The sequence below is a fragment of the Pygoscelis adeliae genome, unplaced genomic scaffold (genome assembly GCF_000699105.1).
Source record: "Pygoscelis adeliae isolate BGI_AS28 unplaced genomic scaffold, ASM69910v1 Scaffold40, whole genome shotgun sequence".
NCBI classification, from domain to species: domain Eukaryota; kingdom Metazoa; phylum Chordata; class Aves; order Sphenisciformes; family Spheniscidae; genus Pygoscelis; species Pygoscelis adeliae.
In genome coordinates this window covers 1908538-1920503 of record NW_008823953.1, presented here as the reverse complement: position 1 = coordinate 1920503, position 11966 = coordinate 1908538, and the positions used below count along the sequence as shown (strand labels likewise).

Sequence of the window (11966 nt, the reverse complement as noted above, 5' to 3'; positions counted from 1 at the left end):
CGTTTGTGTGAAGGGTTTTATTTTTTCCCCAGCTTGTTTTAAGGAGTAGTTCTTTTTCTGAGGCCCTGTGGTTGATAGTGACGCCGCCTCGCAGTTCTTGTGCTGAAAAAGTAGTTGGGTTTGTGGGCTTACTTTCATTGACAAACTTGAAGTAAGCTTCATCTTGAAGCCTCTTTATGTTTGTAGAAGTTGAAGCTGCTGTGGTGAGAGGTGCCAAAGTATTAACTGGGGCGTTTTACTCATTGCTTTACGTGTAAGAATAAACTTGCAGCAATGGTGAGGACTTTGGGGGGGAAGGACTGATTTCACTGGCCTCCTCTGACCCTGAAGAAAGTCAGTAGGTCACGTAGGAAGACATCAGGCTTTTTGGTTGAGAAGAGGGGGGGATTTTGGTGGTGTTGGATATTGACTGGGCCGGTAACAGTTAATGCTGGCTGTATTTGAACTTGTGCATAACGCAAGGGTGACTTCAACTGCTTGAAGTCAGGCCCCACAGTTGCACTGGCAGAGCCTGTTGTGGGACCCAGGCCGTATCCTGTTGCTTGTTTTCAGCTGAAGCTGCATTTGTCTTGCCCTTTAATACCAGTTTGCGTCAATGTGCAGCTTAGGTAAGAATTACAGGAGCATGTGTTTATGCTTGTAATTGGGCATCAAAATCGATTAATTTCATTATTCATGGTGGTTATTTACTACCTGTCATAAAAAATGGTATTGTTTGCTGTGGTATTGAATCCTATGTTTCTGAAAGCCAGCCCACATTCAGTTAAGTAATTCCTATCATACTTTCCTCAGGGAGACATGCTAAAGTGATACGGATACGAAGGCATAGACTTAGCGGATGCAACACAGTAAATCTTTAGTAGAACTAGAAAACATAGAGATTTCTAGATCTTCCTGGCTCCAGAATTATGAATCGTAGTCTGTCATGATGCTGTGTAATGTTGAAACTTTGCCAGGAGGTTGTTAGGGGCTTATTCACTGAGTTGTACAGTGTAAGTTGGAAGCTGGAGAGGACAGAGCTGTGCTACCCATAATTGTAAAATATAATGGGCTTCCTCTATGCTGTGTTAAAATAGTTGCTGGGAGCCAGACTTCACAGTTTTTATGTACATCTGTAAGCATGGTGGGTAGCTTTTATATTTTAATGGTAACTGTGCTGAGAGGGAGAGGCAAGATTTGCTTATGGCATTAACAGGATTTCTAATTTTGCTCTGGATGGCAACTTTTGCAAATGAGCTGAGAGTTTAGATCTCTCTAAGTGACTAGCTCAGTGAAGGGCTCGTGTGCTGGGGGGGGGGGAACCACAAAGGTGCACGATGTGTGTGGAGACTTGAATGCTGCTGTTCTCCCTTGCTGAGAACTGAGGTCTTCTGAGGATCTTCTGCAGCTGTAGGTTGGATCCCCAGAGGCGAAGGAAAGGAATTGAACTCTTTGGTGGGACTTGTGCTGAGGTTCCTGATGCTTGTGCTTTACAATACTGGTAGCTGTTGCACTAAATCTGCTGCAAAGCTCCAGTGTATACTGTTGCAAAGACCTCTTTTGACTGTCTTTATTCTTGGCCATGGAATAACGATGTTCTCTTTTGCTTTCACTTGATAGGAATAATGTTTCCAACATGTCTGTGCAGTCACTGCTTTGTGAAAGAATTGCTGTTGCCAAAGAATTGATCAAGAGAGCAGAAGCCCTTTCCAAGTCCCAGAAAAGGAGAATAGAAGGTGGGGCAAAACTGTGTGGCAAACTGAAGGCTGAGCTAAACTTCTTACACAAGGTGGAGGCGGGGAAGGTGGCCATTAAAGAATCCCATCTGCAGAGTACAAACCTTACCCATCTCCAAGCCATTATTCAGTCAGCAGAGAACCTGGAGGACGTTGTCAGTGTCCTCCATGTCTTTGCTTATGAGGACAGGTTTGGAGACAAACAGACACTGGTGGTAGATGTTGTTGCAAACGGAGGTCACACGTGGGTGAAGGCCATCGGTCGGAAGGCTGAGGCCCTGCATAACATCTGGCTGGGGAGAGGCCAGTATGGTGACAAAAGCGTCATTGAGCAGGCAGAGGACTTCCTGCAGGCAAGCCGTCAGCAGCCAGTGGAGTACAGCAATCCCCACATAATCTTTGCGTTCTACAACAGCGTGTCCAGTCCTATGGCAGAGAGACTCAAGGAGATGGGAATATCTGTGCGAGGAGACATTGTTGCTGTGAACTTACTGGCAGAGTCATCTACAGATAACAAGCACCTTAGTGCCAGTGAATCAGATGAAGAAGGCCCTGAATTCCTGCAGGTGACCAGAGTAGACCGGGAGAATTTAGTGGCCAGCATTGCTTTTCCTACCCAGATCAAAGTAAAGGTGTGCAATAGAGTTAACTTGGACATCACTACCTTAATAACCTATGTCTCTGCTCTGAGCTACGGTGGCTGCTACTTCATCTTCAAAGAAAAAGTGCTAACAGAGCAAGCGGCTCAAGAAAGGAGGGAGAGAGTCCTGCCTCAGCTGGAGGAGTTCATGGAGGGGAAAGAGCTCTTTGCCTGTGAATCTGCTGTCAGAGATTTTCAGTCCATCTTGGAAACGCTGGGAGGACCTGGGGAGAAAGAACGAGCTGCGCTGCTTGTGAAAAGAATTAATGTGGTGCCAGATCAGCCGTCTGACCGTGCCTTAGGACTAGTGGCTAGTTCAAAAATCAACAGCCGTTCTCTAACCATTTTTGGGACAGGAGACACTTTAAAAGCCATCACCATGACCGCAAATAGTGGGTTTGTGAGGGCAGCGGCTAACCAAGGTGTCAGGTTCAGTGTGTTTGTCCACCAGCCACGAGCATTGACAGAAAGCAAAGAATCTGTTGCTACACCTTTACCAAAGAGCTGCCCACCTGATAATGGACTATAAATCATTAAATGTCATTGAAATATTGCAGGTGCTGCAGTGGAGGCATTTGGAGAAACAGAAGAATCATAACAATACATTTTTGGGTGTGTATCAGTGAAAATGGTAACTGTAGCGGTGGAAGGGCTCCTCAAGGGATTTACAGTATCTTTACTCAGTCCTTGGGGTTTTTTTTGTTCAGCTGACCATTAATTTATTTGCTAAGGTAATAAGATTTCAGTGAAAATTGTTAACTGGCTTACAGTGTATTAATTGTATCCATCCCTATTAAAAAGTTCAGTTAAAGCACAGTTGCTGTTGTGCCCTGGTCGTTTTTGTCCTCTTCAGAGAGATTAAATTCAGCACCGTAGATGGACTTCAGACTTGACTTCCGTGGAACTCAAATCTTCCTTTCACCTATCCTATTCAACTGAATTCTTTGTTGATTCAGAGGTACCTTGTGTAGAGACCTATGACTTTTTGGGCGTACGCTGTTTCATGAAGACGTGACTAGTAGCCATGAAGAGAAACCAACTTAAGCCTTCCTTCTTTTACTGAAAGGAACCTCTGTGTGTATACCATGTTAGACTGAATTGAGCAACAGCTTTAAAATCCCTGGAAAAATCAGTTGAAATTGGAGTTTATTGGCACTAATATGTTGTGACTCTTGGGCCAAAGTGGATGGCCAGTGGTAGCAGACCAAGGAGGCAAATCTGCTTCCCTTTTCTCTTAGCCTTTGCCCAAGTGCAAAGTCTTGCTGGGTGCAAAACCCAGCTTGAGGCTTCAGATAACAGAATCCTCCTAAACTGAGCCTGCACCCAGGTAGTTTTTGATACTAGCAAGCTTTCTGCTGAGGACTCATGAGCTTGAATTTGGCTCTGTTGCTTGTGGATTACCTGAAACAAAGCCTCACTGAGGTCCTTTAGTGTTGGCATGGTGGAGGAGGAGGTTTGTGGCGTATGTTGTTAATTGCTAGTTTGCCCTATAGTAGCGAGAAGCTTTTTCACTGGTGTTGTAATTGCTGGTTTTACTCAAAGTGTAGAATAAACAACAGTTTCTTCTTTTTTTTTTAGGACAGAGTTGCTGTTTTAGAAGTCTTTCTAATGTTTTTCTGTATGCTGTAATGATAGCGCTTGCTGTTTGGTATTAATTTGCATCAGGTTCCTGGTGGAAAATTCTGAGATGTCGGAGTGAACCTCTTGGCCCTGAGCTATACATTTTATCAGGTCAGTGAGAGAGATACGCCCTGAATATTTTATAGGCTGTTGTTCAGCAAGATAGCATTATTATGCAGCTTATAGCTCAGGCAAAGAACATTCCCTTGCCTCTTGCCACTCCACTCTAAATTTCTTCCTACAGTACAAAATAGCTGCAGTGCTGCCCTTAGCCATGGTCTCTACGTATTTATTTCTGTCTCCAGTACCCTAGTGTACTCCAGCATTGGTGTAAAGATACTGGCATGCCAGCAAAACCACTCTGCGTGCCTCTTCCAGCTGAGTAAGCTTAACTCCAAGGAGCGAAACCGTACTTTTTGTCGGTATGACTCTTGCTCTGCTCTGTTCTTCCTATGCCTGTAGAGTAACCTGTTAGGAGTTGTCACCAGTATCCACATGCTGCATATCTTTACCTGTAACTTAACAATGCAGAGGGCAGTCTGCTTTTCACCTGCCCCTTGTTTCTGCTGGTCACTGAGGTAGTTCACGGGGTTTAGTTAAGATGGGTGGAACTGGATTTTGTTTTTTGCTGCTTCAGCATCCAGTCTTCTACCTGCCAGTTTCATAGGTCTCCCTTGGTGAGTTGTTCTAACAAAACATCTAGCTTGTTCCTACAGTCTCAACGCTGTGTAACAAAACCTCATGGCAGGATATGTCCCCCAGTGTATCCATTAATTTTCCTGAAAGTTCTTCTGAAGGGAAAGGAGGACCAACGCAGTGAAACAATATAAATAATATGTTGGCTGTACTGCAGAAATGCAAGTTTGCCTTAGTAGTTAACAGCGCAAGCTTCATCCTACAGGAGCTTAGGGAGATAGTGCTTTATCATGGTATGATGGATTTACCAGAGCACGACCACAGATGTTCATGAAATGTTACAGTGCTATAAACAGCTGGAAGGAAAGGTACCTTTCATTTCTGCCATGAGAGCTCTTACTCTGGACACCTGTGTGATGCCTTTCCTATGCAGTAGGTGTGGGAGTAGAGGTGGGAGAGGCTGTCTGTGGAGAATAAGACAGAACTGTGTGTCTCAAAACTGTGTTTCTGTTTGGTATCATAAGTCCTGAAAGAAGGTATGAGAAACCTCCTAGTGAATAATTTATGAACAAACAACCTGGGAGGGAGGGCTTCTTTTTGTTTGCAGCTCGGAGCTTTAAAAGCTGAGGTCCCAACAGACAGCTTACTATTTATCACTGATCAATCTGTTTTACAATCTTACAGGATATACTTAAAGCTAAGTGCATGGTAACAGTGCACTTATGCATGGTAATTCATTATGGCCTTTTAAGAACTAATCCTTTGTATTTAAGTTACTTTTAATTTGCTTGCAGCCTGATCAGGGTTTTGAATGAGTAAATGGGAGAGAGCAGCTTCATTCCACTTCTTGCTGTGACTCCAAGAAGTGGGTTTCCGTTATTTTCCTTGCTGTATCCCATTCACTACTCTTGCATATCCTCTTGGGTACTCTCTAAAGAGATTTCTCCAAACCACAGACGAGAGGGCAGTGACCTGCATTCTTACATGGTAGGTGACCCAGAGAAAGTCGTGAAAAGCAAGTAACCTCTGTTTGTCTAGATTAGAAGTGGGTGAGCTCCATTTGCTGTATTTCTTCACTCCTGCTGCTGTAGAGCTAGCTGACTTGTTTTGTAGTGATAGTTTTGTATGAATGTTAAATCCAACTCCATTTAAAAGCCTCTGTATCTGGAGCCATCGTGTGGTGATTTTCTTCATTACCAGTCACTCTTGCCCAACACAGTATTTGTTACTGAATCCATTTTCTTTCTCTTACCAATTTCTACCAATCATGTGAGCAATATTTTAGGAATACGAAACTCTAGAAATTATCTGCATGCTACTGTGCAACTTGAGGTTTTTTTGTTGTTGTTTTGTGTCTCCCTGTTGCATGGTGCAATAAAAAGCTCAGAATGTGAGTGGTGGTTTTTTTTGTTTTGTTTTGGGTTTGTTTTTTTTAAAAGCTATTTCTACCTTCAGTGGTTTTCTGGCTTGGTCAAACAGAAGTGCAATGCTGGCAGACTGCAAGAATTACTTTATAAGATGAAACCTGAAACTGAATGCTGGCTTGGAACCAAAATGTGTTTTGATTGTAATATTTGGTGGCTTTTGTATTGCCTTCCAAGATATTGGTGATTTATATATATAAATTGGTGTTCTGGTTTAGTGCATTTAGCTAGCTTCTACTTAATTTTACAAATGGGGGGATTAGATGTTGGAATTCCCTTATTTATGACTTTACAAATGAGTAAATTAGAAGATACCGCATTATGTTTGCAATTAAGTTGAAAAAAATGGAAATCTAAGACTGCTTATCCTTTCTTTCAGTACCACACAGCTGCTTTGTCTACACTGTACCAGGCACTTGAGGATATGGAGACATCTCACTTGCTGCAATGGATTTTGTTTGATTATTTTTTTCATGAAATTGTTCAGCATTAAGTTCCTTGGGAAAGATGGATTCCTAAACTGCTTTGGAGACCCTTGTTCTTCTGGCACTTTTAATTTATTTTACATGATCTCTGTACGGTTCCATAGTCTCCGAGGAGAGCCAGGATCTCTGTTTTGTGCGGCACTCGGCCTGCTCTCTTTGCTCCAACAGTAAGAATACCAAACAAGGAATGCTGCAATTGATGCCAGGCAGTAGGAAGCACTTGGATATTATATGAGAAATAAATATGTAAGTGAAGTTGCTAATACATTCATGTTTCTAATTTATCTTCTACAGTTTTGTCAAAAGCAAACTTATTTTTGGACACAGCTGTGTATGTTCTTTACTTACTGTTGTTCTGGTTGACAAAATTTGCAGATAAATGACTTGTTTTTCATGGCTTGCAGGTACAATGACAACACTCAGAGGTAGTTTTGTGTGTTGCAGCCACAACTGTGTAAAAGTGTTATTCTTTGGTAGGTTAATGGGCTAAATAGTGGTTTGTGTTTCAAACTGTCCCCTTCCTCTGATGATGCCTTCAGCGGACTTAAAGCAGTCTGTTGAAGTCTTTTGGAGCCTGTCTGAAAATACTTTTACAACTCTGTTCCTAGTTCCTGAAACTGAACGTAGGCTTGGTCACAACAGTAATAAAACAAGAAAACACAAGCATCAGTTGTTTGAAATAAGTTTGAGAGGAGACCTAGAAAAAAATACCCTAAAATATTTTTTGTTAAGATGGAGCAAGGAAAGGATTTACAATAATGACAAAGTATGTAGTTGCAAGGACATTCTTTATTTCAGGTTATTATGCAAGCAAAACAGCACGGGTCACTTGTTATCTAATTAACCTGGTAAAGGAAGCAAGAATTAGACGGGGTTCTTGAACTGAAGGCTGTTGTTACAGTTTTCCTGCAAGCTGTAGTTTTAGGAACGGCTCCGCTGTCCAGCTTGCTGCAGGCACTGCGTGTGTGTGTTCTTTTGTGGTGAAATCGACTCTGTAGGTACATGTGGCTGTTGCTTTTCCATCAAGATTTAATGTTGCAGTTTATTCTGGAGTAAAAACAAAGAGAGTGAATGTAGAACTACTACGCTGAGTGATAGAACTGCTTGGAATTGCGACTTTGGGGCTTTGCAAATTGTTTCCTATGAACACCATGGAAATTAAGATTGTTCCTACATAAACTATTGTAAAGAACAAGAAAAAAAAAAAAACCCCAAACACCTCCTCAAGCCTTCATTGTTCAGAAGATCCCTCTGTCCATTTAAAAGATCCTCACTTACAATGTCTTACATAAGACATTCCTCTCTTAAAAAAAACCAAACAAACCCAAAAAAAACCCCCAAAACAATAAAACAAAAAAAAAAACCCAAACAAAAGAAAACCAAAAGAATTAACAACATCTGATAATGAAGCTGTGTCCCTTTGCTCATTAATGAGGCTGAGTGCATGACAAAGCAGCTCACGGGTAATGAGAAACACGGAGATACAGGGCACAGAAGTTTACACTACAGCGTAGGTACCAAAATCCAAGGGCTAGAGGAGTGAGTAGCGTGAGTGCTTGATAGTATTTTTTTTGCTGAGGTTCATCATATCCATTTACTGAAGCATTTGAGGTCTTAACACTGCCCTGGTGGTAACAGTAGTGAAGGTGATAGTTTACAGCAAGCTCAGGAAATTCTACTGTAGTGCTTCCTTGTTACGTTGGTGGTAGTAGTGCTGACTAATTTCAGGGGTTGCTCCATTTTCTGAAACCACACTGAACATGATAGTCTCATTTCCAGTTTTCCTAGCACAGACATAGTCCTAAATGCTGTTGAAGTAAGCGGGAGAAGCAAAGCAAAAACATATCGAAGGAAATGCTTTCAAGGGAAAACACTCTCAAAAGATGAGGCACCTGATGTGAACAAGGGTAAAGGAATACGGAAGGCTAAGTAAGTTGCAGATTGTCTTGCTAGCCAGACTAGAAGCATGGCAGGAATTGGTGAGGATGGGGAAAAATATAATTCTTCAGTGTATCCCCTTCCATGCTCTGTGCCCTGCTGTGAACTCTGGTGAAGCTGCTGATAGCTCTAAGGGACAAGGGGTAGAGCCTTCAAATGTAAGGCTCGTCTAATGTTCAAGATGAGATCTATCATACAACCTCCTTGCAGGTGAGAGCTTCATATGGATGAATGATATGACAGACCCTCTGCTGGTTTGCAGTCACTGAATTTCTGACTCCTCTTCAGGTTTTTCTTCTGTAGGGGATAATTTGGCCCATCTTTACAGAGATGAGGTTCACCAGAGTGAAATGTCACTCAGGCAGACCACAGGCCGCCATAACAATGAAACTCCAGCATATAAATCTGGTTTTGGGTTTGTTTCCCCCCTACCCCCTCCCCAACACACACACATTAAGAATGTGCATTATAAGTCAGCATTAACTAAATCCACAAGAGAAACCTCTTTCATGGAGAGGGGAGGTGTGAGCTCCTTACTTCACATACAGCTGTAAAATGCACTCATCCATAATAACACAATTTGTCTTAAGGAGTCTTCCCTTCCTCTCCATTACTAGCAATTTATTTATGTTTTTTTGGAAGGAGGAGAGGAACAGAAGGTGGCTAGATCTCTGGCATGCCAGATACCCTGCCAGAAATAGACTACAAGGAAAAGCAGTATTTTTTACGTTTTGCCCCATTAGTGCAGGAAAGGTAGGAGCACTGGAGTAACAAAATTGAGATAACAATAACATGGACAATCAAAGACAAAATGGGTCTTACCAGATATTCAAGTGGTTGACTTCAGGGTTGGTTCTTTGCTTGGCTCCATGCTAGGCTCAGGGGTAGATTCAGTACCTGGCTCTCCACTCAGCTCCCAAGTGGCCTGGTCGCCTTCTTGCACTCCAGTGTTCCCAACTTGCTCCGTGCCTTCCTCCTTGTATGGGTCTCTGCTGTAGTTCAGGGGGAGCTCTGTGCTTGGTTCCATGCTGGGATCTCTGCTTTGCTCCACACTCGTTGCCTCAAGCACAGGGGTAACAGGGGTACCTACAAATAAAATGAAAGGAATGGATGAGGAGGATGGTTTGAAAAGCCAGGTTACTTCTAGGGGTATCTAAACATGTACATAGTTGCTTTTATGGATCAGAGAGCCCATGTAGGAGTTTGAGGAGGGAAAAAAAAAAATCTGGGAATAAGTACACTCTGGAACGTGAATCTTATTTCAAATTGACAAAGATTGATTTGCCAGTATGTTTTTGACTCACCTTGTGCCTTTAGCAGATCGACCAGAATCAGAGCCAGCAGTGCTGAAAGGATTGTCATCTTTTTCAGCATGATTACCAAAATGCCACGTTAAGCACGAGTGTTTGGAGTGAAACTTGAAGTACGTAGCGGACAGAAAGCCCTGAGTATTTAAAGGCAAGCTCATACCTCTGTGTGCTTTGGCATCTTCCTGAAAATAACAGGTTGCAAAAGCAACGTCCAAATTACATTCTCAAAATGAATTTAGGACCTGTCAGGAACTGTAATCAGTCAGTTCCTGCCCCTTGCTACAGGTTGAGATAACCTTTACTGCAGTAAAGGACATTGGCAACAGAGAGGTGGGGCAGTGGTGGCCCCAGACTGCAGTAGCACCGACAGTGGTGTCACTGTGTGCCTCTGGCAATGTTGGTTTCTCAAGGCAATTGATCTTGTTGGTTTTGAATGAGGATCTTAAAAAATCCTTTGATATGACACTTGACAAATTGAACGTGCCTCACAGTAACGGGTGAAAGGTGAGGTGTGACTAAAAAATGTACAGTTGGCTTCTGTGTTGTAAGGAAATAATAACAGCGTGAAAGAACCGTGATGTTTTGGTCAAGGCTGGATGAGCATTTCATTGGGAAACGTGCCTTTTTCATTGTTGAAAACTTGTGTGTTTGTGCATGTGTGTATCTAGCCTGTGATATCGCAGGCAGTATCTCAGCCCCAAAGTGATGCATGTGAAAGGTTTGGGCAGAACCAGACAAATCTCCATAGAGAACCCAGCTCTTTTGTGTGGTTTAATCAGCAAAGCACAATCGTTGTTCCAAGGGCCATTTCTGATAAAGAAAAGATGCTCTGTTTGCATGGATGCAGTTCCCCGTCACCGCTCACCAGTAACCAGGGAAGTGGGTCATGGCGAGACACTCGGAGGTTGTGGCATATGTAACTAGGTTAGTTATGTTTCGGAGTCTGCCGGGGGAACAGTGGACCTCAGGTCTGTGTGTTCAACTCTCTGTGATGCAGATAGAGAACTGTCGGCCTGGTTCTATGTATTACATTCGTATGAGTGAGTGGTGTAATTGCTATAACTAGCAATTCCGCAATAATTAGCGGAATTAGGTTAATGTCAAATCAACGTAAAGGAATTCAGAATCTGGTTCTCTAAAATCCCCCCCCCAATTTCCCTGATTTCACTTGTTTAATATTGCATCAACTTAGTTTTTCAGCACAGTGTTTCTTTCAAGTTGCTTCTACCTCTAGGGTTTGCCTGAGGCATTATTCTTCTAATCAAGCTTTTTATGGTGCAACAGAAGGATTTTATTTTTTTCTTGAAGTGAAAAAGAAAAGCAGATGCCAATGAACACCTACAGATACATGGCTGCTGCAGTAGATTTCTCCTGTGTTACTAGTTTCCATTGAAGGTTGATGTGTGACATCTTTTTTTCAAATGTAGATGGAAGAATTTGTCACTGACTGGCGTATAAGAGGTAACAGCATGATGCACAGGTCAGAAATCTGCAGATAACTATCTGCAATGAGCAAGATTCCTCAGCATAGACTAAGAACTCTTTCTTTCTTGAAAATGTTCTTCTAACGCCCAGTTGTTTTCATGAGGTGGTGGACCTGCTATTTGTGAAGGAAGAGCAAACAAATATGCTGCGGATTCTGTTACTCCTACTGAGTTATTACTGTGCAAGGGAAGAGGAATTACTGTGTTACTCCCTCAGTGGATCTCAAATTTATTTCTAAAGTATTTATCTTCCCTTCTCATGAGGCTCACTGAGTGGAGTTGCCTGTCTTGCGCTTCCCAGATCTCTTCTGTTTGTTTCATTGTTACAGCTTCTAACAAATTGGAAGCAGTGAATTTAAGCATGTTAAGGCAGGGTTGCAGGTTAGTTGGTTTTCTGGAGACAAAGTTAGATTCACTGGTTTTTCACTGCTGCCAGACATATTGTTAAGACTTGTTAAGGAGAAATCTCGAAAACTAGTAATCAAGGGATAAATTTTGAGTAGGAGTTCTTCTTACTGTTTGGGGTGTTTCGTTTTGTTTTTTGGTTGGTTTGGGGTTTTTTTTTAGAATTAGTACAGAGCCTGTCACTATTTAACATCTTCAGTGATATGAAAGTGAATACAGTTAACATTGCTGAAAGAATCAACAAATGAGATGAAATTCCTGAGGAATAAATAATGGTGAGGACAGAGGTGTGTTACAGGTTTATTGCAT

The 11966-nt window shown here is 42.2% G+C and overlaps 1 protein-coding gene across 1 annotated transcript; it reads left to right on the top strand.

Annotated features, from left to right (window-relative positions):
* The first annotated feature begins 1604 nt into the window (after positions 1 to 1604).
* LOC103914803 (chromosome unknown open reading frame, human C7orf25) lies at positions 1605 to 3168 on the top strand. The gene has a single exon (XM_009321519.1). The coding sequence runs from the start codon at positions 1616 to 1618 to the stop codon at positions 2882 to 2884; it is 1269 nt and encodes a 422-aa protein (XP_009319794.1). The 5' UTR covers positions 1605 to 1615; the 3' UTR covers positions 2885 to 3168.
* The last annotated feature ends 8798 nt before the right edge of the window (positions 3169 to 11966 follow it).